Raw genomic sequence first — 27,550 nt, 5'->3', positions numbered from 1 at the left:
CCCTGGGGCAGCACGTGCGTCCTGGGGAAAGGGAGTTGATATCACACAGACGGGGGCTTCTGTGAATACATCGGCACCATTTATTTAGAAAATGCCTTGTTTACAGAAGGTGGGGGACAGTCAACTTGGTCAAAAGAACAGCCCCCAAGGATGAAGATGGCCTGACTTAACTAGGGACACCCACAGAGCTAGGTACCCCAACATGGACCCCAGGGCTCCAGGAGTCCTTTCTCCTTGCAGCCTGGGGACAGAAAGTGCTGGGGGAGTGGCCTCCATGTCCTTAGCCCTCGGCCCTACTCTCCTGGCCTTCAACAGCCTAAGTGACCAGGATGGCAGACTACCTCTTCTAGGTGGCCAACAGTGTCCTGACCCAGACCTCCACCCTGCCCCGAAGCTGAAGTCCCTCCCTGTCTCCTGGTCCAAGAAGTTCTCCAGCTTGACTTGTTAGACACACACAATTGAGGGCCTAATGGCCTTGGGCCTCCTCTTACCCCAACCAGCCAGCACAAGTCACAGATGGGGCCACTCAGCCACAGTTGGTGCAGCTGGCATCTCCTGGCCAGGGGATGGAGAGGCACGCAGTGGGCCAGGCCTTCCGCAGATACGAGCAGGCATCACTCCATCAACCCAGGGGCCCCTGTGTGCAGCGCACCCCCCAGAGCAGGCAAGGTGGGGCTGAATCTACCCTCAGGCAGGGGACAGGAAGTGGGGCCGGCTGCTCTAAGACACCCAGGCAAGCTCCAGGGCTGCTCCAGGACAGGTCCTCAAGCAGGGATGGCTTGGGCCCAGAGAGGCCATCTGATGAAGGTGAGACAAGGCCCACTTGCTCTCCTCACCTGGCCCCGGGGTTGGTGGCCCCACAGGGTGTGTGCGGAGGTCCTGCTGGGCACCAGGAGCACCACCAGACCATGGAGTCTAAAATCCATACAAACATTTATTGTCCCTGCCCAGGGTGGGAGAGAGTGGGGTACAGAGAACCCTATGGGGAGGAGGGCGGGGCTCTGGTGGGAAGACAGTGTCCAGAGGCTGGCGGGCCCTTGGGGGCTGGTTTGGCTCTCAGAGGTCACGGAAGTCTAGATGGGCGGGGGAGGCGGTTCTGGAAGCCAGCCACCCAAGCACAAGGAGCTCTCTGGAGCCCAGAGTGGGACATCCAGGCCCACCTGGGCTGGATCTTTGTGAAAGGCACCCGGGCCACTGGCTCGGGTCTGGCTAGCCCACCCCTGTCCCCCAGGAGGGAAGCCGCACCAGGGCCTTGTTCCTCTGGTGGGGGAGGTAACTGTGCAAGTCAACAGGTTTAAATTAATAATAATAACAATACAAAATAAAAAAAAAAAGAACCCCTGTCTCAAACAAGCCCACAACAGCCCGCCCTGCCCCGACCACGTCACCGCACACGAAGAGCAGGGACAGGCCAGGTCCCACTGCCCTGGGCATACAACTGGAACCTGGCAGGGGCTGGGTCTGTCCTGGTCAGCAGCAGTCTTCAGACAGGACAGGCCTAGGAGGGGCAAGGACGTGGGGACAGGCATGAGGGGCCACGGCAGGGGCTGGGCTGCAGGGTTGTCTTTGCACTCTGCTCTCTCATGGCGCTGGCTCGTCCCGCTTCTGGGTTCCGTGTCTTGGCGAGGCGCACAGCATTAGCTCTCGAGATTTATTGCACTGTTTTGGAAGAGGCCTGGGGCTAAGGACGGGCCGGGGCTGCAGGAGAGGTGGGTGGGCGGCGGGTGGGCGGGAGTCATCGCTTGGTCTTAGCGTCTTCTCGGATCTTCCAGATCACTAGGTGCATGCAGGCGCTGGCGTCCTCGCTGGAGCTGTGCCCGTCCACTGCAGGGCAGACACGGTTACTGGTCGCCCTTGCCGGGGAAGAGGGCCCCCAGGGCAGGCCACTCACCATTGTCCTGGATGATCTGTCTGAGGTAGTCGGCCATGAGGTTCCGCAGGGAGCGCTTATAGGGGAGGCCCAGGCGGTGAGGGAACAGTACAGATGTGTCCACCACAGTGCTGTGGATGACCTGTGGGCAGGCGGGCAGTCAGGGTACCTCAGGACCTGGGCAGATGCACCCCCACATCCCATGGGGCCCAGAACAAAGATCCACAGGGACTCTGGGCACAATCCAGATGAGTGCTACCTTCAAGGCCAGCAGGTCACTCTCCAGGCTATGTCCAATGAGGATGGTGTCGGCGCTGAACATGCTCAACAGGACAGCCTGGACGTCCCGCAGCGTGATGCTTGTGTCCGCGAGGTCAGCCTCTGTTACCCCTGAAAACCTGGTGGGAGTAGGGGAGACGGGACCGTGGGCTGAGCAGGTGGTGGGGAGGGGACAGTTGCCAGCTGGGGTTCCTGCTGCTGGGGCTGGGCCACACCTGGTGTTGTAGTCGACGATTTCGTTGTCGGGCTTGACGAAGGTGTCATACACCACACGCATCTCTGTGTCCACCACTGTGACGCGGGTCAGCTCCAGGCCATATGTGGTGTAAGACTGCAGGAGCCAAGGGACAGGCCTCAGACACAGCCTCATCCCCCAGAGGCCTGTGGGGTGGAGGCAGAGCCCCACTTACAGATGGGGAAACAGGCAAGAGACCTACAGGGCCTCAGTGGAGGGCAAGCCCCCTGCCTCCAGAGGCACAGGAACCCTGGGCACGCCCACCTGGGAGCAGCCCCGGGCAGGCACCTCCCTGCCTCAGGTGACTGCACTTCACGGTGCAGCCAGGCTCCACTCCTGGCTCCGGTGCCAGACCTGGCTGGCTCAAGTTCCTGCCCCACAGGCTGTGACAAGTGCCTGTATCCACAGGAGGACTCACCATCTCACAGTCCAGGGCGTAGATTCCTGCGTGAGTGTCTTCTGAAAGCTCCTTCTCGAAGGTCCTCACAAAGCCTTCCAGGTTTTCCTTCCGGCCGTCCTGTACGTGTTGCTGGGGGTAGTGGGAAAGGGGCTCAGGGACAGAGCCCCCCAGGCCAGGGGCTGATGGGCAGGCTTAGCTCTTCTGGTCACCCTCAAGCCCATTTGTGGTAGAGAAGACCAGGCCCCACGTCAGGTAAGTTCTGTGCCAGTTGGTGACCCTCAGCCTGAGCCGGGATTGCGGTTGGGAGCTTGCTGAGAAGACACGGCAGAGGGAGGGCTCCCAGGATGGCTGGGCCCTCGACCTCTGGGTACTTGGGCTCCATGGCACCTTGGTAAGGGCTGGCTAACTGGGCCATCTGCCAGGACCCGAGGCCAGGCTGCAGTGTGTCCCTTGACCCCAAACCAATCCAGAGTCAGAAGGCAAGAGCCTAGAGGGGGTGCCAGGGCAGGACTCACCTTTGCGACCTGACAGCCAACGGAGCCAACGGCTGCCGAACAGCACATGTACTGCGTCTCCCAGCCCCCAGCCACTGAGGGAGAGACAGCGGTCAGGGGCACAGCCTGGGTGTCCCAGCACCTCCCCCACCAGGCTGGCCTGTGCCAGGACAGGGCTTCCTAGCAGGGGGATGCCAGCCCCCTCTGTGGTCTGGCAGCCAGGCCCTACTATGCAGTGAGGACGGGGAACTCAGGGGCTGAGCTGGAAGCAACTGGGTCCTTCCCCAGCAGCTTCGAAGCCAGGAAGCAGCAGGCATGGGCACCACGCATGCCTGCAGGAGTGACAGGGCCTACAGTGGGCTGTGCTGGCAGGTGTGAAGCAGCACGAGGCAGGCCATGTGCGCCTGGGCTGGGGCCCGCACGACTAGACCAAGTGGAACTGGGAAGAGCAGGACAGGACGAGCCCTGTGTTCCCAGGGTGGCAACAGCCTCCATGCTTCTACTTTTACAGAGGCAGACGGAAAGGGCATTTGGACATTGTTACAGGAAAGGAGGAGGAAAGGAAACCAGCAGGGGGTCAGGGAGTGGCCAGCCAGGGCCCCAGTGGGGTCTGCGGGTGGGGCCTGGGCGTGGGCCTCACCTCGGCTCCTCCGGAGCCGCCCCCAGTGGTAGTGGCACTCCTCCTCGCGGACGCAGCGGCCAGAGGAAGACACCAGGTACTCGGTGCCACAGCGGCAGCAGACTCTGCAGGAGGCTGAGTGGAGAGGCCAGAGCAGGGTGAGGGCTGGGCAGCCCCGCCCTCTGCACCCCCGCCCTCTGCACCCACCCACCCACCCACCCAGGCAGGGGAGGCGACTCACGGTCCTTGGGCTTCTTCTCCTCGGCTGAGAGGATGACGGCGCCGCCCGGCCGCTCGGGGTGGGGGAAGGGGTAGCCGTTCTCCTGCAGCTGCTCCGGGGTGAGCAGGTAGTCCCTGAGGCGGCTGTAGAGGGCGGCCCCTGCAGACAGCGGCCTGTCAGCCCACGCAGCCTGGCCAGGGCTGGGAGGGTGGCCAGGCTGGGAGGGACCCGCTCACCTTTCAGGTCCTCCACCCGGGGACTGCTGGGATGGCTGAGTGAGAAGCTGGTCTTGGCGGCCAACTTCCCCCCTAGCACCACCTCATGGGACACGACCCTCCGGCCACTGGCTTCTGGAAGGAAGCGGGTGAAGGAGGAAGAGGGGTGCACTAAACATCTGTCCAGTGCTGGCTGGGCACCCCAAACTGCTCCCCCGGCGGCCACCCAGCTCCCTGTGCCTCAATGTCCTTCCAGGACAGTTCCCCACTGCCCACAGGGCCTCGACCAGCAACAGGAGGCATGGCTGTGCCAGGCAGCCCCTCCCCACGAGAGCTCTGTGCAGGGCAGAGGCCCCCAGGAGAGGCTCTCCCTCCCTGGAGGGAGAGGGAGGCCGGGCCGACTGAACAGCCATCCAGCGGTCTTCCAGGGCTTTGTGCTGCTATAGCCGGAGGCCTGCAAAGGCCACCAGACACCTCTGAGTGCGGGCTGAGAAGCTAATGGAGGCAGGGGGGCCTGGAGGCCAGCGGGGGAGGCGAGAGCGAGCTGGGGACACGCCAGCTGATTGCTTAATGCACCCTCTCGAGAGGCAGTAATGAAATGTCTTAACCCGGCTCTTTCTTCCTCCCCAGAGCTTAATGCACAGAGCACAGCCCGGGCGCCAGAGCCTCTTCTTTGAAGAGGCTGTGAGCGGCTCCATTAGCGGGTGGCCCCTCAGCTCCGAGGCCACACTTGCCAAGGCGGGTGGTTAACAGTGAGAAGAGGCCAGGTCCACCTCAGGCAGCAGCCCGAGTGCAGGCAGCCACAGCCTGGCAGTGCTGTGCTTCCCCTCGAGGCTTTTGTCTGGGACCTTGGTGGGCTTCGGGCTGCCTGACCCTCACAGGCCCTACTCCCAGTCCCTCTGATGGAGGCGACAGCCTGCATCTTCTGCATACAGCCCCTGCCCCCAGAACTTACTGCTGAGACCAGGCACAGTGCTGGGGACCAGGCCCCTGAGCTTCTTGAGTGTGTTCACAGCGACATTCAAGTAGATATTCTTGCTGGGGCTGCGGTCATAGGCCACCTTCTCCTCATTCAGCGCCTGGACAGGACACACGGCACTCAGCCCTCAGGCCCCAACAGGCACCCTGGAGCCCCAGCAGCAGGTCAGGAGGTAACCAGGGAGCTGCCAGGACCAGTCAAGTCTCAGTACCAGAGAGAGGGCTGAGAGCCAGGGAAATGTCTGGTGACTGTCCCAGCCCCCAGCCACTAGACACACAGCCACAGCCACCAGCCCTGCCCAGCCAGCCAACAGGACACTCACTTCTGGGGCCCCCACCTTCTCTATGGCCTCCTGGTTGGATGAGCAGAACTTGAGACACTCCTCAATAAACAGGTTGAGATAGCGTTGGCGGATGACGGTGGGGACCTTGCCCCCAAACTCTTTTGGGATAATGGGTTTCTTTAGACTCTGGAGAAAAAAGAGAAATAGCAGAGGATCCTGGGGTGGACACTCAACATCATGCTACCCACCGCGAGCCCCGCCGTGCACTGTGGATGCCAGAGACGGCAGTGTGCATTTAAGGCACCAGCGCAGGCCACCAGCTGGGACAGAAGCACCACACACAGTGTCAGCAGCGGAGACACGTGAGTGTGGAGGGCAAGTGGGGCTCAGACTTCCAAAACCCAGAAGTTCTCTAAAAACAGTGCATGAGGCCTGGGGCTGGGGCTCAGTGCTGGAGCGCTTGCCTAGCACGTGCAAGGCCCTGGGTTCGATCCTCAGCACCCCATAAAAATAAAATAAAGATATTGTGTCCATCTACAAATAAAATATAAAATATTAAAAATAAAACAGTGCATGAGGGGTGGGGTGCAGCTCAGTGATGGAGCACTTGCCCAGTATGCCCAAGGTTCTGGGTTCATCCACTCTAAAATGTAAACCCCAAGTATTTAACTGAACACACGGAGGGAAAGAAACAGAACAAAAATAAAATAAAAACACAGGCACAAAAGACCTCACAGAGGGAATCCAGAAGAATGAACACCATGCTCCTGGGTGTCAGAGAACTGGATGGAGAGGCTGAGGAAGGAGCCCAGAGGCTGCCAACAGGGACCTGTGGCTGGCAGCCAGCTGGTGCCCATTACCTGTAGAGATGGACTGTGGGCGACGCGCTTCGGGGTGATGGTGGTGGTGGTCTTGGACGCCATCCCTGACAGCGTGCGCGTCTTCAGCGGCTGGCTGCCAGGCTCAGGGCCATGGGAGGCCTGGCTGCTGCTGGCCGAGAGGGTCCTCTTGGCACCTGTGGGGGCTGGCGGGGTACAGGGGACGTGAGTACAGGAAGAGAGGAGGCCCATCACCGAGCTGCGCAGCACCAGGCAGCTCCGGTCGTTGAGAGTCAGCAGGACGTGCATCTCTGAGTGCAGGGGGAGCGGCCGGGGCGCGGAGCTCGGGCTGCGGAATGGCATTAGGCTCTATCTGCTTTCTGGTAAGTCCATTGAGACGGGGAAACAAAAATCAGCTGTGGAGGCCGGCTCAGGCAACGTCGCCGTCGGGGTGGTCTGGCGAGTGGCGAGGGGCACACTGGGCCTCTGCCACATGTTCCGGCCCCCGACTCCGAGGCATTGACGTCTGAGGAGGACGCCCTGGCTCCTGGGCAAAGGACCAGAGGGTATGGGACGGCCCCGGCCAGTCATTATGACAAGCCACCAGCCTGCCCAGCACTGCCTCTGTGTTCTGCCTGTCCCTTTGATGAGGTCACAAACCAAACAGTCTCCCGCCCCTGGAGGAGAGCAGGGCTGCGGGGGAGGGGCTGTTTCCGAGGCTGGTCACTCAGGGTGGCTGGGCCAGGCATGGGTCTGTGAGGTTGGGTATCTGGATGGCCCTGAACCCGGAGTGACACTGCGGAAGGGCACATGGGCACACCCTCCGGTACATGCCCTCACTCTCGTGTTAAGGATCTGGATGGGCAGCTTCTCCCCAAAGTCCACCTTGCCCTTTGTGGGGTTTCCCAGCTGGGACTACAGTGGCCCTAGAATGGTTCCTGCCCATCCTATTTGAGAAGCAGGGCCACATGAGCCCCACCTGACCTGGGAGGTACCCAGGGCTGCTCGAGCCAGCCCCCAGGGAGGAGGGGAAGAAGAGAGCTGTGGACAAGCTGTGCATGAGCCTCTGTAGCCGGCATCCACCCCGACCGGTGCTAGCAGCTTCCAGGCTCTGCAGTGCACACACTGGGCTGCTCAAGCACCCACGAACCCCTCCTCATTCAGGTCAGCCCTGTGGTGGGGAGCACAGTGTCTGGAGTGCCAGGCTGCTCTGTGACAGCTCTGCCCTCAAAGCATCAAATATGAGCAGGGGACCCAGGGAAGACACCGACTTGGGAAAGGGTGTGGTGACCCAGTGGCTTTGGAGAGGGGAGAGTTAGAATCACCCAGACAGAGCTTTCTCTAGAAGGTCCTAGGCAATGGGGCAGGACCCAAGGCTGCAGGGAGTCTGGATTTGCAAGGGCCCCTAAGACGGGCAGACCTGCAGGGCCTCCAACCACCAGGCTGCTCCAAAGGTGGGCTCTGCACCCAGGCAAGGGCCTCCCTTCCTGGCAGGTGCTGAGGCTTCCCTGGCCCCACCCAGCAGAAGCTGCACCACTTCTTCTTTTTTTCGGTACTGGGTGCTTATCCACTGAGCCATGATTGTGCCCAGCTCAGAATCTCTACTTTGAGGAGTCCTCCAGGTGATTCCACCTATCACCTGCCTCCAGGGTGACCTCCTGGATGCAGACACCAGAGATGAAAAGGCTCATACAAAACCAGACTGTCTCCCCTTTCAATGTCCTGCCCACCTGCCCACTGAGGTGTGGTCATGATGGGGAAAAGTGCCCCCTGAGAAACACAGTCCCACCCACCCCAGCAAAAATGGCTGCAGAGACTCATGAGAGCCCACACCCACTCATTCAGAACCTGCCAGATGCAAAGCCACAGGAGCTAGAACTGGTACCACCCTGGTACCAGTCCCTACTGGTTTTTTGGCCTCTAACATCCCAGGGTGGTTGGGTCAGGGAGGATAATGAAGATGGTCCAGTAAGGAAGACTCTCATCCCCAGTTTACAGACAGGTTAAGTGAGGTCCCAGGGCAGTGCTCGAGGTCATTAAGTGGTACAGGGTGGCCAGGCCAGTGACCTTGGGGCTCTGCCTCTTCTTGTACCCAACAAGAAACATTCCCAAGCCCCTCCTCCCCCACCCTCCTCCCAGCAAGGGCCAGGCTGGGGCGGGGACTCACCCGTGGCCAAGCGGGGGTTGGGGGTGTGGGCGATCCTCCGTTTCTCTCCAGGTGCAGCGATGTGGACGGAGGAGGGCTTTTCAGCTGGCCGGGGGGCGGCCTGCAGCCAGCTGGCTGACTCCCTCTGCATCTGCTGGGCCCGCCTGTAGCACACCTCCTGGGCGGTCGGGAGCCGGGCCGGGGGCACCGCTGGGCCCCTCCTCGGGGGCTCCGCCTGGATGAAGTCACATCCTGGGGCTTGGCTGCATGTCTGGAGCACCCAGAGCAGGTGGCCCCAGGGAGGCTGCCAGCAAGGCAGCAGCGGCTCTGAAGATGGGTAGGCAGCCCCTCCAGTCACCCCTGAGCCTCTGCAGGGGACCAGCACAGAGACTCGGCCCCCAAGCTCACACTGCCCGAGGTCCAGAAGCATCTGCCTGACCTGCCTTCTTGGCTCCAGCCTCCCCAGTACCAAGGCCATGCCACTGGGTGCTGATATACAGGCAGGGTGGGGCAGGAATCCCTGGGCCTCTGATTGGGGCAATGCTTCAATCCAATCCTGCCTGATAAAAAATTCCTTTGGACTCCAGCTTCCTGAATCCCCTGGCCCCTCCTCCCAGGAAGGGCCTGATGACAGAAGCCACTGGAACTCCTGGTTGCTGACCTTGGAGCCAGCGTTTCTACCCTGGCTCTCCAGTGCTAACTCACTGTCCCCACGGCTACAGGAGAGGAAGCAAAGGCTCAGGTAGGACCACTTGCACCAGGTCACAGCCCACTGGGGCCAGGACTCATGGCAGTCTCCCCTGCTCTGTGACACCTGCTCAGCGTTGGGGAGAATCTGAGGACATTGTGTGGGTAGAATGCACCTCTCCCCCAGGACACAGCAGCTGCTGAAACAAGTCTGCCAAGTTCCCTGGACAGGAACACAAGGGGTCTGACGTCCACAGCGGTGCCAGGGATAAAGGGGCTACGCCCTCCTCCCCCGAGAGTCTCCACCCAGGACCAAAACGCCAGCCCTCACCTCCTTGCCTTGCTTGGAAAGATGCGAGATTCTCCTCTTCTGCCCTGGGAACAGAGTGGTGAGGCCGGCATGCCCCTTCTCCTCACTCTTCTCGTCCTTGGGGGGCTGAAACACATGGCCGCTCCTCAACATGGATGTCTCCGCCAGGCCTCACGGACCTGACACGGGCACATGCCCTCCTCCCCACCCTGCCTCCAACCACCCTCCAGCGAGTGGAGGATGTGCCTTTCCAGGCCCTAATCCTGGGGCAGGCAGGACATTTCGCTGGTCTTGTAGCTGAGGCCCCAGAGCCAGGCCTTGTCCTGGATGGAGCAGCAGGTTCCACAGGAGCCCAGTCCCACCTCTCCTGCTCCTGCAGGGCACGGGGCAGAGCTCAGGCACTGAGAACCAGATGACTCCAGACAGGCCCTGGAGGCCTGTTCCTGGAGGGCTCAAGCCAAGTCCAACTTGGTTTAGGAGAGCTCCCTCTGGTGGCTGATGTGGGGACACTAGATGAGGAGGCCCAGAAAAGTCAGGGCTGGCCAGAGAACCAGGAATCCCTAATGTTCTGGGGGAGTGAGGGAAGGACGAAGAGGAGGACAGAGACCAGAGTCAGGGGAGGCTGGAAGAGAGGAGAGGGGCTAGAGGCAAGGAAGGGTAGGAGAGAGAAGTCAGAGAAGAGAGGACAGAGTGGGGAGAGGGGCTAGAGGCAAGGGGTAGGGGACAAGGAGGGCAGGGCGAGGGGCGGGTTGGGCCCGATACCCCTTTGCCGGTCAGTCTGAACGGTCAGTCCAAACGCTGCCGCGGAAACCCGGCTGGGCGGGCTGTAAGCCAAGGTCCTCTTTCTGGAGAGGGTGCGGGGGGGGCAGCAGGCGGCCACCGAGGGTTCCTGAATTTTAAATGAGTTAAGAGGCCAGTGCTGAAGGAGCAGCTTCTACCAGTCGTTGAGGTTCGAGTCGTCTGCAAACAGCTGTAGGGTGGAACGTCCCCTTGCAGGGCCCTTGCCAGGGCTGAGTACCGCAGGGCCAGGACTGAACCCCAAGGCCGGCCCGACCAGGAGCCCAGCTGCAACTGCCCGGTGCCCCTCACCTGCCGGGCCAACCGGCCCTTGTCCTCCGTCTTCACACTGGTGGACTCGTTGAAAATCCGCAGGCACTCCTCCATGGGGTCGGAGTCAAAGTCGACCTCCTTCTCCAGGGCCGAGTAGTCCACATCCTCCTCTGCATCCTCCCCAGCCCCTGAGGAGGAGGAGGAGGAAGAGGAGGAGGAAGATGCAGGGGAGGGGGGCGGGGAGGCCTTGAGACGTTTGGGCAGCTGCGGGGCGCTGAGGCCCAGGCTGGAGTCCGAGTCCGAGTCTGAGTCTGAGCTGAGGCTGGGGAGGGCAGGGGGACGGACCTGCAGGGCCCTGGGCCCGGGGCCCTCCTCCTCGCTCTCATCCCCAAAGAGCTCGGCGTGGCTTAAGGCCCGCTTCTTCAGCTTCGGGGCATCCTGAGAGGCACCCTCGTCCAGCGAGCGGGCCTTGCGCTCTACCAGCTTCCCTGATGGCATCTTCCCGCCACCCTTCCTGTCTGGCAGTTGCTGGGGACTGGGACGAGAGTCCTGGGGCCGGGGGCCCCCACTGGTGGGCCTCCCTTTCCCTGAGCTGGCCACTGGGGTGGCTGAAGATGGCTTTTTCTTGGTCCCTTCTGGCCGCTCGGCCTTATGCCGGGGGCTGCCAGTCTGCAGGCTCTTCTTTCCTGCACCTGGTTTCTCGGACCGCCCTCGGTCTTTGTCCTTGGTCTTGTCTTTCTTCCGGGCACTGTCCTTGTGGCCAAGGGATAGTGGGGTCCCATTTTTCTTCTTGGGTGTGCCTTCCTTCGGGCCACCCCGACCCTGCAAGGCCCTGGCTGGGGAGCCAGATTTGGCTGGGGACGCCCCATCTGGGCCCTTTGGGGGCTGCCCGAGGTCTCCCACGTCACACTGAACAGCCATCTCCTTGGTCTCCCGCAGACTGCCCTCCTCGGGCTCCAGACCCTCCTTCGGGGATGGCTTCCCAGGGATCTTGCTCTTGGGGCTTGTCCCAGCCTTGGAAGGACTGGCCTCGGCCACAGGGGAGCTGGCTGTGGCTGGCTCTTCTGCTGCAGCTGGGGTGGTGTCATCCTCAGAATCTGAGAACCTGGCATCGCAGCCACCAAAGGGGTCACAGGGCTTCTTGAGAGCAGGTGTGTAGGGCTCGCTGCCACGGCAGCCCCGGGGCCGCTTGGTGGCCCTCTCATCCCTGGAGCTGGCCCTGCTGAGGTGCCGGGCTGAGTAATTGGAGAGTGGATCATACTCTAGGTCAGTGGACGGCTTGGAGTTGTCCACTACATACTTGCTGCTGGGCACAGGGCGGCCGTACCTCCGGGACTGGCTTACAGCCTTGGGAACATACTCTAGGGCGCTGCTGCCCCCTCCCACCTTGCCTTGACCCCTCTCCAGAGATGCCAGGGAATACTTGCTGCCAGGTTCAGCAGGGGTGGCCAGCGGGGTGGGCTGGTAGCTGGCATCAGGGGTCAGCAGGCCACGGCTGCTGGAGGTATAGCTGAAGGTCAGCGGGAAGGCATCCTTGTCCAGAGCTGAGGTGGGGCTGGTAGCAGGACCGCAGGGGGCCAGGGCAGCAGCCCCGGTGGAACTGTACTCGCGGGCTGTCTCCAGTAGCTCCTGATAGCGCCGCTGCTCCAGCTCCACTTCACTCCGTACAGCCTCGATGGCCTGGTTGACCAGCTCCAGCTCCAGGATGTCTGAGCGGGGCTCATCCCCCCGGCCCAGGGCGCCATTCTCCCTCTGTGCTGGGGGCTTGGGCAGCTCGGGGTTGTATGGATCATAGCCAAGCCCTGAGAGTGAGAGAGGAGAGAAGAGCCAGTGAGCAGGCCTGCAGAGCTGCCGCACACCGGCCTGCACCGGGCAGGGAGAGCAGAGCCAGCCCTCCTGGGACTAACCAGACTCCAGGCTCTGGCCCAGGTCCCAGCAGCCCCCACTGAGGCCCAGGCAGAGGGGTGGGAGGCAGGCAGGGTCCTGGCAACTGCCAACAGCAGCGTGTCCCAGAGACATCCTAGCTCGGCTCAAGGAATTCACACATTGAGTTCACAATGCAAAGGCGACAGGGCAGACCAGGCTACCTGGGCAGTGGGCCACACAGCCCGACAGTTCAAGGCTCTGGGCTGAGCCACCAACCAGCTCTGGCAGGGGACACAAGGGTGAGGCCTTCCATGGGCAACTGGGCTCCGCTCACCCGGTGTTGTGAGTATGTCACAAGGCCCAGTGTCTCCCACAGACTATTTTTTTTAATGGAATTTGAACCCAGAGGCTATATCCCTAGTCCTTTTCCTTTTGAGACAGGATCTTGCCAAGTTGCTAAGGCTGGCCTCAAACTTGCCATCCTGTCTCAGCCTCGGAAGTCACTGGGATTATGAGCACACACCACTGTGTGCAGCTTTTTTTGTTTTTAGCTGGGGTCTCCCCAAGTTGCCTAGCTCCCACAAACTTTTTTGCGTATGGCAAAGTTCACTAGGCCAGCCCTAACTGGGGAGAAAGTGAAAGCCGAGAAAGCACCCAGCGCCAACCACGGCGGGGTGGAGGAAGAGTCCCCACTCAGCACACTGTCCCATCACACCCGCATAAGACGTGTGAAGGAAAGAGGTCTGTTGGTGATCACACTTGTGTAGAAAAAGAAAAAGCACAATACATTCAAACAGTCTGAAAAACACCATGAATGGGGCAGAGAGTCAGACAGACTGGAAGACCGCATTCATCGCTGGCCAGCTGAGGGCTGTGGCCTCTAGAAGCTGGAGAAGGCAGGGCTCAGATTCTCCTTGGAGCCTCAGGAGGGACCAACCCTGCCACATCTGGACCTTAGGACTTCTGGCCTCCAGAAATGCAAGAGGACAAATGTTTATTTATTTATTTTTGCAATACTGGAGACTGAACCCGGGCTGTGCACCCGCTAGGCGAGCGCTCAGCTGCTGAGCTACATTTCCAGCAGTCTATACGGTTGTAAGCTACTGATTTTGTGATAACTTGTTATAGCAGCCATAGGAAACCAATAGCCTGAAAAAGAAAACACTTGCATGGAAAAGATTACCACAAGTCGAGAGACAGAGGGGAGAAAATACACAGTCCAACTAGCACGACAAAAGATCCAGCCTGCTCACTCCACAGGGGCTGCCTGCCACCCAGGTGTCAGGGGGACACTACTGGGGCTAGGGCTCAGTGGTAGAGCACTTGCCTGGCATGTGTGAGGCGCCGGGTTCGATTCTCAGCACCACATACAAACAAAATAAAGGTCCATCAACAAAAAATATTAAAAAAAGAGAAGACACCACTGAGAGGAGCAGGAAGAGAATGGGCAGCCAGGAGGCCACCACACGAAGTGCCGGAGATAGACTGTCCAGAGCAGCGAGCGGCTCTGCCACAGCCCTGCTGCCACTCGGGGTTGGGAGGGGCTCTCTGGAGAGCAGCTTGTAGCACCCTAGGCTCACCCCAGCCCACCCTGCAGACACACGGAAGAGACAGATGTGCAGGCACAGCCGGAGGCACCACCTGAAGAAAATAACAAAGGAGAGGACCTGGAAGCCTAAGCCAGTCACCTGGGGCTGAAGAGCACACTCTGTCCCACCCCCAAGGTACACTGCTGTGGGAAGGACAAGGACAATGGGAGTGGAGGGTGGTCAGGGCGAGCACAGTCTGTGCCCTGCAAAGCCTCTCCACAAACACTATTAAGCCAACATGGGAACAAGGCGCCCCCAGGCCCTTATCATGCCAGCTGGCCAGTGGTCGCGGGGCCAGGAGCAGTACCATGGTGTCTTCAGTTACTCTGTATGCAGTGCTGACAGGCATGTCTACGACAGGCCGATAAAAAAGTGAGGCAAGCCGTGGAGCCACGTAGCAAAAGTGCACAGATAGGCTGCTGCCTAGTACCAGTTCTGGGCCAGAATCTCCAGTACCAAGACGCTGTCTGCTTCTCAATATTTTTTTGGCAGGACCAGAGATTGAACCCAGGACTTGGCACAGGCCAAGCAACACTTCACTACTGAACTGCACCCCAGCCCCCCACTGTATTTGAATGTGCAATTCTCTGTGTACTTACTATTAGGAGTCTATACTTCGTTTTATTTTTGTACTAGGAAACTCAGGGACCAGGCAAGCACTAACCACAGACCCACCCCCCAACCTCTTGATTTCTTCTATTACGAACCTCATAAGCTGAGGGCTGGGGCACCAGGATCAGAAAGTGCAGCTGCCCTGTTCCTCTGCTCAGGTGTACGTGGGGCACTCCCTTCTCTAGGGCCAAGGAGCTGAGCTCCCCGAATGTGAGCTCATACAATGAGGACAGGGCTGCACCACGAGGGCCACTGCTCTTGCCCAGTCAGCTGCCCCACCCCTCAGGCTGCGGCAGGGGGAAGGGCGAGTATATTGAGAGGAGTAGATCAAGGCCTGGGATTTGTTTTGTTTTGGTACCAGGGATTGAATCCAGGGGGCTTAATCAATGAGCCACATCCCCAGCCCTTTTTATTTAGTTTGAGACAGGGTCTCACTAAGTTGCTCAGGGCCTCACTAAGTTGCGGAGGTTGGCTTGAACTTGTGATCCTCCTGCCTCAGCCTCCCAAGTCACCAGGATTATAAGCAGGTACAGTACTCACAGGCTAAGGCCTGGGGCCAGACAAAGCACAGACCACCCAAACCACTCTCTAGCCCATCTCAAAGCCATTGAGATAGGACTTTAGACATTTCGTGTTTTGGAAGGAGAGGCCACTGCCTAGGTCAGGCCAGGAAGGTTCTCCCAAAAGCTGCCCACCTGAGAAAGGTACTCCTAAAAGGTCCTGGGAAAAGCTGGGTGCAGTGATGCACGCCTGTAATCCTGGCTACTTGGGAGGCTGAGGTAGGAGGATCACAAGTTTGAGGCCAGCACGGGCAACTATGGGAGGCCCTAAACAACTCTACAGGACCCTGTCTCAAATAAAAAATAAAAGGGCTGAGCGTCGGGGGCTGGGGTTGTAGCTCAGTGGTAGAGCGCTCGCCTAACATTCATGAGGCACTGGGTTCAATCTTCATAACCACATAAATGTAAAATAAAGATATTGTGTCCACCTAAAACTAAAAAATAAATATTAATTAAAAAAAAAAAAAAGGCTGAGTGTCCCTGGGTTCAATCCCCAGTACCACAATAAATAAATAAGTGGGTTCCATCCAGAGGGAGGGGTGAAGGAGGGTCAGAGCTGCTCAGACCCTAAGCGGGCTCCACCAGCCCACCCAGCCCCAGCTGAACACTCTAGAGCAGGCCAATGATGACCAATGATGTGAGCTGGAGGGCTCCAGGAGCACTGAACCAAGGGTAAAGCAACTGCCCTGCGGGGCCGCGGTCAGTTACATCCCCTTTGACCGTCTACTTCCTCCAGGCACTGAAGCTCATCCCTGCACCCAAGTTCCCCTGCTGATACCATAGAGTAGTGATGCCCTAACCCAGACAGGTCCATAGGCAGAGCGCACAGCTGACAGAGTTGGACTGTAGCCCACTTGCAGTTCAGACCTGGGCACCGGGGCCCACAGAGTGGTGACCTGAGGCTTAGGAGCCCCAATACAGAAGGTATCACTGCCCCCTCCGCCCCTGGACCCTCCCTCACAGGGCTGAATTTTGTTCTTTTCTCCCTCTCTTTTTTTTTTTTTTTTTGGTACTAGGGATTGAACCCAGTGTGTTTTACTGCTAAACCACATCCCCAACCTTTTTTTATTATTTGGAGACAAGGTCTCACTAAGTTGCTTAGAGCCTTGCTAAATTGCTGAGGCTGGCCTCAGAATTGCAATCTCCCTGCCTCAGCCTCCCAAGTTGCTGGGATGACAGGGGGGTGCCCACCAGGTCAACCTAGGAAAATGTTTTGCATGCTACTTGATGCACCTGTGGCTCACCTCCGCACTTGAGGTGCCTGGGCTGAGTTATGGTTTAGTGCTGCAAAATAAAACTTTTTTTTTTTTTTAAACCAGGGATTGAACCCAAGGGTGCTTAACCACTGAGCAACATCCCCAGCCCCGCTTTATAATTTTGTTGAGAGACAAGGTATCTCTGAGTTGCTTAGGGCCTTGCTAAATTGCGGAGGCAGGCTTTGAACTTGTGATCCTCTGCCTCAGCCCCCTGAGCCACTGGATTACAGGCGTACACCACCAAGTCTGGCAAAATAAACACAATTTAAAAAGGAGGACCCTGAGGTGGGATGGCCTTCCAGCTGTGAGAGCTTGGATAGCACCTTCCATCTGTGAGAACCAATCCAGGTGGAAGCAAATGAGAACTTCTTCAGGGATTTGGAGGGATAAGCATTGTTTGGTAAACAAGATTAATTGCATTTTTCTCAGAGCAGGGATATGGCAACTGACACAGTGACTTCAAAAGCCTAAGGCTCCTCTAGGTTGTGCCTTTCTTCCCCATCTCACCAGGGCCAGGAAGGGAGGGCACACAGCCCCAACAATCCCCAAGCCAGAGCCTCTCTGGCAGTTACTGCAAGGATGTCCCTTCCAAGGCCCCATGCCCAGCCTCCCTCCTGGCCCAGGCAGAGCTGGCTCCACCTGCTAGAGTTCCAACCACCTGGCCAGCTCTCCGTACGACCCAGTCCTGACTCAGGGGCCCTGTCACTAGTTCCTTAGAGGTGCCCAGGCACAGAGCTCCAGATGGGCTGGACACCTGCAAGAGGCTGTTGCTTCCTTCTGGAGCCCTGGGCACTGGATCTAGGACCAGGCACAGCTCCCCATCCCTCCCAACCTCACTTTGGCTGTGGTTTTCTGCCCAGGGTACTACCTGCCTCTGGATGGGGGCCTGGGTCCCCCAGGAAGCCTGGCCCAAACTCTAACTACATTCAGAATGACCAGAAAACTCTGAAAATTACAAGATGGACAGCAGAAACTCCCATGAATTCCCAGTACCTCCCCCAGAGCTCTGCCTTCACCACTTCCTGCAAGTGCCCTAAGCTGAGGTCACAGATGCAGCAGCAGGAGTGGGAGGGAGCATTCCTGGGTCCTGAGCCCAGGTCTCCCTCACTGCCTGGGAGGCCCGCTATCACCCACCTCCACTTCTCTCTCAGCCTCTGCCTGAGTCCCAAAGATTGATAAAGGCCAAGAGACTGCATGGGGTAGCTCCACACTCAGGTGGTGGTCACAGCACACTGACCCCACAAGGCAGTGGGCCCACCAGGGGAAGCAGCCAAGGGCCTCCCCCCCTGAGTTCTGCTAGGACAAAAGAGTCAAAGGGTTGTTGGCCACGGGGTCTCGCCCCAGACCCAGGAAGCCACCTGAGTAGCCCAAGGACTCAAAAAAGGACAGTCCCCAGAGCTGCCCACTGGCTCATGTCAGAGGACCCACCCACTCTGGATTTTCCCAGGAAAATGTCCTGGCAAACAGTGCCCCCCAAAGGCTACTTCAGTGGATGACAGTAGAGCCCAAGGTCCCCATGGCAGGCCGCCATTTGTCCTCCCAGGCCCGTGCTGGCTCACAGGGGCCTCCTTCCCAACCACATACAGGACATACTCATGTCCCACCCTGGATGTCGGATGCCCAGGGCCCTCTGAGCTCAGCCCCACTGCAGCGACAGGGTCACTGACTCCAGAGAGTACCCCTACGCCTGGAGTGACAGGCACTGCACATCACTGGAGAAGACCATTCACAGGCACCCAGAACAGGGCCCAGCCAATGACGAGGGTGCCAAGCCTTAAAGTGCCCCCAACCTCCCTGAAGCCCAGGCCCGGCTACTTGCCTCTCCCAGGGAGCCTTCCCTGCCCCAAGGCAATCCCCAGAGCGATGGCAGGGTTTCCCAACAGGCAGCGCCACAGGTCCTGACCTGGAAAACACTGCCCAGCCAGACTGTAATGTCACTGAAATGCTTAGTTTCCTGAGGCAAGGACAGAGAGAACACAAGAGCTGTCCTGGACACTCATTTATTACACAGGCTGCTGGGCTGCCCCTCCATGCCCAGCAGGCAGCCATGTCCGTTGCTCAGGCTTGAGAAGGGCCCACAAATGTTCATAGAATGATGTGTGATGACAAAGACGTAGTCAGGACAAGAGCTCAAGACTGCCATTCCAACCACCAAGGATTCTTGAAGCAAAGGGCAGGGCAGACAGTCGGGGAGGGGAGGCTGGCCTGGAATGTGTCTTCCGGAGGGCTGGAGGGGCCTGTTCTTCTCTGCATTGCTGCCTCCTCTCCCCGTAGTCCATCACAGGCAGGAATCACCTTCATGGCTCAAATAAATGAACTGGAAATATAAAGGTCCCAGTCTTCCTACCCAGCAATGTTCAAGTATCCTAAATCCCTAATCCCAGTAGGGATTTCTGGGGCCACCTTTCCTTTACCCTCAGCCTAGCAACACCTAGGACCCAGGTGCTCACAGGGAAGCTGGGGTGGGACAAGCACGGAAGCCTTACCAGGCCAGGGTTTCAAAGGCTGTTTGTTCCAGGAATGGGGCCACGGTGTCTTCCAAAAATGTGCCCACATGTCAGGGTCACAAATGAGCACCAGAGGTTTTATTCTTCACACAGCAGGCAGGTGCTGAGTGACACAGGGCTGGCTTTCCAGGGAGACAGCCCACCCCGTCAGTCACTCCTCCAGCTGGCCATCTTCCTCCACCAGAACCACAGAGCCCAGTCTGCCCAACAGAAGGAGCTCCCCACTCCCTCCCTGCTCCAGCCACTTCCTCCAGCTGTCCAAGACCCTCCCCAGGGAGCCAGCTTCATGTGCCCACATGCAAGGCACACCTGAAGGGACGAGGGGAGTCAGGTGAAGACTCTGGCCTCACCCCACCTCCTCTGGCCTGCTCTTTGAGGCCTCAGAGCCACTGTGGGGAGTGGGGGGTGGTCTCCCCGGACAAGCAGACTGTGCCAGAACTGAGGGACAAGCTGCACTGCCAGGACATGCCTAGAGTGAAAGCCAGTCCCAGAGCCCCCCAAACATTCCCTTCCCTGGGAACCGGCAGAGCCATCATCAGCCTGCAGCGCAATTCACTGGACCAGCAGCAGGACCCAGCCTCCAGTCTCAACCAGGCAGGCCCAGTGCAAGCACCTGTGGATAATCAGATGAATGAGTGGAACACTGAACCAGAGCCCCAACCCTCCGAGGAGACACCAAAAGGACAAAGGACACTCCTGTGTGTGTGTGCGCGCAAGAGAGAGAGAGAGAGAGAGAGAGAGAGAGAGAGAGAGAGACAGACAGACAGACAGACAGACACGGGAATGAAACCAGGGGCACTCTACCACTGAGCCACATCCCCAGCCTTGATACACAGCTCCCAGCAGCTAGACGGAAGGCTGACCAGCCTCTCAGGCCCCCATCTTTGGCACACAAACCCCTGCCCCCGACTCTGGGCAGACTTAGGTCCACAGCAGCCCTCCAGGGCCTGTGCTAGGAAAGGACAGGTAACAAGTCAGCATGCCAATGGTGAGCCCTGCTGGCCCGTGGGCAGCAGCAGCACTGAGGCTGGCTCACTTGACCTCCTGGGAGGAGCCAGCCCCTCTGAAGCAGAGTTTAAGAACATTCCAGGCCCCTTGGTGGTCTGCATCCCTGTCCAGAATCCTAAATGGTGCACCCCCACTCCGCTTCCAGAACCCAGGCAAACCCCTGGGAGAGTGCACCTTTCAAAGCCAGATCAGCAACTACCTGACACCCACTTGACTTCCCTGCAAGTCCGGGTGCCAGCTCTCTCTCTGCTAGAGATTGGACTATGTCTGTGCTTCTGTCCCCACCCTATGCTTGTCATCCCTTTCCCTCCATCTGTCCCACAAATACTTACCGAGTCCAGGGGAGCACCAGGGAAAGCTCTGGAGGTTACAGAAGGCACTACAGCCCACAGTGTGTGTGCCCAGGTCTGGACCTTCCAGCATGCTGAGGTAGGAAGTACCAGGGCAGTTTCCCTATGAAGCCAGCAGCATCTCCCTCCTTGAGGCCTCTGGAGCACTGCTGGGCACCACAGGGCCCAGGCAACCCACCCTAGGACTACTGGTGCACACACTCACTTCCTCCAAGAGTGAGCGACCACCACAAGAGCCCCCAGGACTGGGCCACCAAGGAAAGATGGGAAAGGCAGTCAGCCAGAGATATTCAGGGAAGTGCCAGGAACTCCTTGGCATCTGCCCTGACCAGCCAATTCCCTCTCCTCTTGATCCCCTTTAGTCTTTCAGTTTTTCCTGCATGATGGGTCACAGCAACCTACTGCACACGGACGGCTTTTAAAGAGTAAGCACAGCACTGTGCACCCCAACTCAGCTTGAAGCCATCTGCTCCTCACTGCTGCTCAGGTGCAGGGGATGCTGAGGGTGGAGGAGGGGCACACCCTTGCCCTGCACTGGGTAGACCTATTGCCTGCACAGGCAGGGTACACACATGCTGCATGCCCACTGAGCAGGAGACAACCAAGGCAAGGAACAGGCCCACCTCCCCGCCTAGCTAGGCCCTCCACCACAAGAAGCCAAGCTAAGATACCTTCACTTGGGACTCGACTATCTCTGTGGTCGCTGAGGGCCACACCTCCTTTCCTCTGGAGTCCCTGGAGCAGGAGGAGAGCTGTGAGGGCTGGGACTGGGTAAGCACTCAGGACCTGCAGGTCCTCTAGGCAACTCCCAGCAGACAGGTGGTTCCACCGACCCTAGCAGGCCCCAGCCTGAGCACAAGGGCTGGGGGACAGAAAGTGTTTTCATGGTTTCTGCTGCCTCTACAGGCCCTTGGCCAGATGCTGGCATACTGGAACAAGGTGTCCTCTTGGCACTGGGCACAGTAGGGTGCTGAGCAGCAACCTTGGCCTCTATCCACTCCAGACCAGGAGCTCCCATAGTTGTAATAGACACAAATGTCCCCAGACATAGCCCAGAACTCACCAGGGAGGCAGGGTTGCAGTTTGAGATCCCAGCTGTACTGATCCACACTAAGCAAAGGACCCTAAGATTTCCAAGTGACCTTGTGCAGGAAGTCTTATTTTAAAAGCCCAAGCCAGGACGTCCCACTGCAGGTTGGGATGGGCCAAGAAGGCAGTTTTCACAGCCCCCCCGGCTGTCCAGGGGGGCCCTAGTAAGGAAACTCCTCAGAAAACAACAGAATCCAGTGCGACGTGTGAGGCATGCTCATGACTACTCCACAGAGACACCAAACCCAAAGCCGTCCTGTGGCAATTAAGAAGCATTTTGACTTCTCTGTGCTCCCTAGCATTTCTAAAATGAATGTCAGGCCCAGTCCAGGGTAGTAAAAGCACCGGGTCAACAGAGGCAGCCAACCCACATTGTGTTGTGCAGCTGCGGGAGGGAGGCTTGGGCCCTGCCATGCTCACAGGGTGCCTGGTGCCTTACCTCTACCCCAGCTTCCACAGATGGGGATAGAACCCCAGAGCCAGCCAGCAGTGAGGTCAGACCAGTGGCTCTTCCACTAGGCGGGATAAAGCTGTGTCCCAGGCCTCTGGAGTCAGGCCTGGCCATGCTGGATTTAGGTTCCCTGGGCAGGAAGAGGCTTAAAGAGAAAATAGAGTGGCCGCCCCAAGAAATTCCAAACACAACCAGGGGTTCTCTAGCAGGGTGACTCTGTCCATCAAATAACTTGCAAGTGTCTGGGACATCTGTGATTGTCCTGACTGGGGGGGCAGGAGTACCACCGTCATCAACTAAGGGAAGACCAGAGATGTTGCTCCACACCTACGATACACAGCCCTCCCTATCCAGGAAAATTGACTTTGACGTCCAGAATACCAACTGTTCCTTCAATGGGCTCCATAGCTCCCACCCCAAAGGAGGCGGCCAAGCTGACCTGACACTGACCACCAGCTAGTGAAGACCCCCACCCAGGTCCTGGCCAAGCCTCCTAATGTGGCAGCACTGCCCTCTGCTGGGTTTTCTTCAAGAACTGGGTCTTCCCCTGGGAGGGAGTCTAAAGTAGTTATCTCTCCAGGAGGAACTGGGTCCTGGAAGTGCCCAGCATGTCAGGTCTCTGAGAAGAGGACGCAGGATGGCAGGATATCAGCCCTACAATGCACTTGAGAGCCCAAAGGGACCCAGCCTTAGGGATGGTACTGCTGCCCGGCCCCACTCCTTGTTCTGAGCCAGCTCACAGAGGAAGAGGACCCCACTCTGACAGCAGAGAAACACCACCACCTCCCTGACCTCAGCCCTGCCTGGCTGGGCATCCCTGGAGATACAGGGCTTAGTTCCTCCAAGGAACACTCAACTTTCAAAGAGCAAGTGTTCCCACAAGTCCAGTAATTCTCTTTCCCAGGGCAGAGTGCCATGCCTGACCCCCCACTGGGCACCAGGTGCTCCTGGTGTCAGGGGTCTGGCAGCAAGACTTGGGGGGAGACAGCAGGCAGCACTGGGTCTTCACTGCTGCACTCAGCCTGGCTCCTACCCCCTGACACACATGCACAGGTGAGGAGCTTCCCTGCCATCTGTGAAATGGAGCCGATCCCTACAACCTCTGTGTACAGGGACACACACAGCCCAATCAAGCACGCACTGGAGAACCCCAAGGAACAGTGCCTGGCCACACACTGGGCTGGCTCAGGAGACGTGCCCAAGGCAGGGCTGCAGTGCCAGCACAGGGAGCTCAAGGGCCTGTCGCACCTCAGCACCCTGACTCTACCTGGGAGTGGTCTGAGGCACCTCTGCTCCAACCACACACCCAGTCCCTGACTTGGTCCCCTCCCTCCTCTCTGGCCCTCCTTGACCCAATCCTATTCCCTACAGAAAGCACAGTCCTGGGAAGCACTCTAGAAGGCTCTCTGCACTTGACTCAAGTCTCTGACGCCATGGACACACTCCCTGGAATATGTGCTATCAATGCCTGCGCCCAGGACGACTCTTGGTAATTCCCACTAGACTTACCCCTAAGCCTGACACCCCAGACCAGAACCAGAGGTCCTCAAGGGCTGAAGCACTATGTCTCTTACCTATGGCTGTCACTCACAGCCCAACCTGCGCTGGACAGCACTCTCCATGGTGGTTGTGGAGGCCAGAGAGGGACAATCTGCCAGAGACCCTGGAGTCAAGTCTTGTCGTTGTTGCTCGTCTCACCCATTCCTTCACTCAGAAGGAAGTTGTCATCTGGGGGGAGCTTCGGCAGGAGTGGGGAAGCCAGGGCTTTGGGACACACAAGGGATGTCAGGTGGGTCTCTTGTCCCCCCCCCCCAGCCCAGTCCTAAAAGAGCTCAATACTCAGAGGATGGCCACTGTCCCTCTGACCCAGGAGTACTCTCACCTGCCCTTCAAGTCAGAGCTCCAGATGCTGCCATCCCGAGGCCAGTTCCTGCCTGTCTCAGAGCCCCAGTCAATACCTAGTCCTCCGCACCTCAAATAGCCCACAGCCCCCTGAGGTCCCAAGCCCAGCCTTGTTGGTATGTTGTGGTGTGGGAGACCAACCTCACATGTGACTGAGTCACACTCCCCGGCTGGGTGCTAAGGCGCTCAGTCACAGAAACGTGGCAGAGCTTTCCCCACCCTTCTTGGGTGCGAGGGACAGTGCAGGGGTGTGTCTTGCTACAGCCCATGGATGGAGCTATGCTCACCTGTTCCTTTGTAATATAACCCCTTGCCCTGTTTAGGACAGAATCTTCCATGGAAGTACCTTGTGTGTGTCCCCTTCTCCTACTGTACCCTTGGGTGTGGCCTACCCAGGTGTCAGTCATCCTGCTGACAGTGGACATCATGAAGACAGACTCAGCCCACTGAAACCTGACCCCTTGCCTCATTTGAATGGCTTTTCCTCAATAAAAGGGGTCAGCCCATGCTCTCGCTCTCTCTTCCTGCCGACCCTTAAGGTCAGAGGAGCCGTCACAGCGACCCCAAAGAAAAAGGTATTTGTGTCTCTTGTGTGGTTATTTTGCGCAGCCCAGTTAGCCCAGTTTTCCTGGAGTGACCCTGAGCCTTTTAGTCGCCAACAGAAACCCAGCATTGTGGGATAAGGCACTCCTTCCCTCAGCTTTGGTTTCTCCCCAGAGGACCTAGTTCAAGGCCATGGTGATCTAAGCAGCTGAGCTCAGTTCTAGCTCCACAGTGCTCCAGGGTGGATGCTGGCTTCACACTTCTACCTCCATTTGCTCTCAGTTCCGGGAAGCCACTGCCCTGTCCACATGGAATCCCCCAGAGAGGCCAAGTGAACATGGACATGAGTTTGTTCTGTCTTTTGTTGCAGAAGCAAAGTTGGACACAAAAGTGCTTAGCAAAAAATAGGGGCTCAAAAACCAAAATGGAAATCACAAGGAACTGACACCTGCTGGGTAAAAGCAAAGGGCAGCAGAAGGGCTGCCTCTTCCTCTGCTCTTCTACAGAGTCCAGATGGACACTGTCAAGGCTGGGCAAAAGAGGCTGACCTGAAGGCAGACACTTCAGTGTTCTTGTAATCCCAGTGACTCGGGAGGCTGAGGCAGGAGGATCGGAAGTTCAAGGGCAGCCTCAGCAACTTAGCAAGACCCTAGGGAAGTTAGTGAGAATCTGTCTCAAATTTTTAAAGAATTAAAAGGGCTGGGGATGTGGCTCAGTAGTTAAGTGCCCCTGGGTTTGATCCCTGGTACCCAAAACAACAACAAGCCAACAAAGTGAAGGCTGAACTGAGGTGGGGCAAGGTGCCTTCTAGAAGGCAGGGACACTTCCTCCCTACCAGAAACTGGAACAAGGCTATTCATTCTCCACCAGCAAAAAGGAAATGCAGCAGCTGGCCGGGTAAGCAGACACGTTTCCCCCGTAGGACTGTGGGGCACACAGAACATCACCAAAGGAACTCAAAGAAATGGCCTTTTGGGAAACAAAAGAAACTTACCAAAAGGCTGTCATGGCACAAAGGGACAACCTGAGGAATCAACACCCCTAACTTCAGAAGGCTGGAAAGCAATGCCCGGAGGACTCAGAAAGCCAAAACAGCGGGGTGTGGCTCAGGGGTGGAGTGCTTGTCCAGCATGTACAAGGCCTTGGATCCCACCCCTAGAATTGTATGCGCACATACACACACACACACACACACAATGAGGATGTCTGTGGATTGAGGGAGTAATGAGAAAACTAAGTCAGGCTGCTCTTGCAGAACATCACATAAGATCAGCAAGAACATAAATGAAGTCAAGAAACTACACTGAGCCTCATGGCCACAGAGAAGCCTCCCATATGCACTCCCCAGCCATCCCCACCTCTGGCTGTGGTATCTGTGGGCACACCAACTTTCCCCTTCAACAGCAAGTTCCTGAGAGGAGACCTGCATCTTATGGCGCTCTGAATTCATCACCTCTGGCCCAGCAAGGGTGCCAAGTGTCAGGTGCAGAGCTGGACCAGGAATGCACTGCAGACTGCTGGGTGCAGGTGTGGGTCCTCTTGGCAGAGCTACATGGGAAACTTGAGAAATGGAAAACCATTCTCTTTTCTCTGACAAAGGAAAACAGATCCAAGATCTAACCTAGCAAGAGTGCTCCTCTTTTTAAGTCAGAAGATCCTTAGCCCAAAAATCACTACCTTAAGGAGAACGTGAGACATGTCTGAAAACAACGCTGGATGAAGAAACCTGTGGCTGAAGAAATAAGGACCCGAGGGAAGGGGTCAGCCACTCCACAGAGACAGAGGTCACCAGGAGGAGTGTGAACCACACTATGCTGGATCCCGGCTCCCAGCCTGCGCCTGCGCCGCGCTCCTCTGCTCCAGTCCAAATCCTCACAGTGCCCCAAGTCTCACCTCATCTCCCACCTCTCAACAGAGACCCTGCTGACCCCTCGCAGCGCTCAAAGGCTGCCATGACAGGAGGGTACAACACTTAGTCCACCAAGGTCCTCTGCCCAACGAAGAGCAGGGCACTCCCTGGAAGGCCGCGCCCGTCCCAGCCAAGTGGATTCTGACTTACTCCCTGTTTGCTGGACAGACAGCAAGTGCTCCACGACCCTCGGGACACAACTACTGGAAACAGAGGCGCTGTCACCAGAGGCGCGGATGGGACGGGTCCTGGACGTGAACAGGGCTGCCACAAGCCCACGGGGCCGGGGAGCGGGGGGAAGCCCGGCGGCCGGGCGCGGGCCCGCCTCCCCCGCCCCGCGACAGGCCCGGAGGGCGCGTCCGCCCGTTGCTCACAGCGCCGCTGCCGGAGAGGAGGCTCGCAGGAGGGGAGGCTCAGGGAGGCTCAGGGAGGCCCAGACCCTCGCCCGGAACGCCGGGCGGGGGGGGGGGGCCGCGGCCCGCGAGCGTGTGGGGAAGGGGCTGGGCGGGGAACCGGGGCGCGGGCAGGTCCGGCGGTGCGGTCCAGACCCAGGCCCGGAGCCGAGACCCGGCGGGCGAGCGAGCATTACCTGCTGCGGCGGACGCCGCTCCGCCACCGCCGGGCGCGCCAGGCCCCCGGGCCCCGCGGTGCCGGAAGTGGCAGTAGGGCCGCCGGCAGGGCCCCCCGGGCGCCCCCGCCCAGTAGGGGCAGTCGATAGCCCGGAAGAAGCCAGTGGAGCGTAGCATGATCCGTCCCGCGGCGGGGCCCCGGCCCGGAGCCGCCCGGGGCCCCTCACTGGCGCCGCGGTCGTCGCCGCCCGCGCCTCACGGACCCCGCCGCCGCCATCTTGCTCCGAGGCCCCCGGAGGCCCCCGGGACGCCGCCGCAAGGGACCCCGGGAAGGGCTGCCCGCGGCGTGCCTGTTCAGAAAGGCCTACGGCCGCGAGGCCGCGGCGGGTGGCGGGCCCCGGCTCCGGGACACAAGAGAGCTGGAGAGCGTGGGTGGCCCTGATCGTGGCCTCTGGAAGCTGCTCCCGCGCTGGCGCCAGGTCCTTCGCGGCACAGCCTCGCCATCTTGGGTCCCAGGCCCCGGCGGTGACTGGGCTGTCCACGGCGCGCCTGACTAGAGAAATCGCCTTGGGACCTGGCTGCGGTCATTTGCATTTCATTTGCATTTCGTTAGTGCACAGTCTAAAAGCGCCGGCTGGAAAACCTGGCGGTCCTCGGGGCAGGTCTCCCTATGCTGTGCGGAGAGCCACGCGTGCGTCGCTCCGCGCCCACTCAAAATCTAGTCCGCGCCGGAG

At 58.8% G+C, this 27,550-nt stretch overlaps 1 protein-coding gene across 2 annotated transcripts; it reads right to left on the bottom strand.

Annotated features, from left to right (window-relative positions):
• Positions 1 to 57: 57 nt before the first annotated feature.
• Positions 58 to 27,099, bottom strand: Rexo1 (RNA exonuclease 1 homolog). 2 transcript variants are annotated; one of them, XM_046444275.2, is made up of 16 exons: positions 26,837 to 27,099; positions 10,645 to 12,407; positions 9,577 to 9,681; positions 8,580 to 8,862; positions 6,455 to 6,618; positions 5,649 to 5,780; positions 5,288 to 5,411; positions 4,354 to 4,467; positions 4,139 to 4,276; positions 3,919 to 4,032; positions 3,300 to 3,373; positions 2,803 to 2,913; positions 2,365 to 2,480; positions 2,130 to 2,268; positions 1,892 to 2,012; positions 58 to 1,824 (listed from the first exon to the last, which is right to left on the bottom strand). In XM_046444275.2, exons 1-16 carry the CDS (start codon positions 26,991 to 26,993, stop codon positions 1,736 to 1,738), a joined length of 3,744 nt encoding a protein of 1,247 aa, XP_046300231.1. In that variant the 5' UTR covers positions 26,994 to 27,099; the 3' UTR covers positions 58 to 1,735. The 2 variants fall into 2 exon arrangements, with proteins under 2 accessions (XP_046300231.1, XP_046300232.1); XM_046444276.2 differs by having other exon boundaries at positions 8,580 to 8,793.
• Positions 27,100 to 27,550: the final 451 nt, after the last annotated feature.

Source organism: Marmota monax, unplaced genomic scaffold, assembly GCF_021218885.2.
Source record: "Marmota monax isolate L192 unplaced genomic scaffold, Marmota_monax_Labrador192_F-V1.1 WCK01_AAM20220418_F8-fsc00102, whole genome shotgun sequence".
Lineage (NCBI taxonomy): Eukaryota > Metazoa > Chordata > Mammalia > Rodentia > Sciuridae > Marmota > Marmota monax.
The sequence above is the reverse complement of the archived record's forward strand: the minus strand, read 5'-3'. Positions and strand labels throughout refer to the sequence as shown.

Bases quoted from the DNA above. Each gene is read 5' to 3' on its own strand.
- Rexo1 (XM_046444275.2), bottom strand. From the start codon at position 26,993: ATGCTACGCTCCACTGGCTTCTTCCGGGCTATCGACTGCCCCTACTGG. The intron at 4,277-4,353 runs GTGAGCGGGTCC...CGCTGTCTGCAG, and splicing joins CCGGGTGGAGGACCTGAAAG to GGGCCGCCCTCTACAGCCGC. The intron at 2,269-2,364 runs GTGTGGCCCAGC...TACTCCCACCAG, and splicing joins ATCGTCGACTACAACACCAG to GTTTTCAGGGGTAACAGAGG.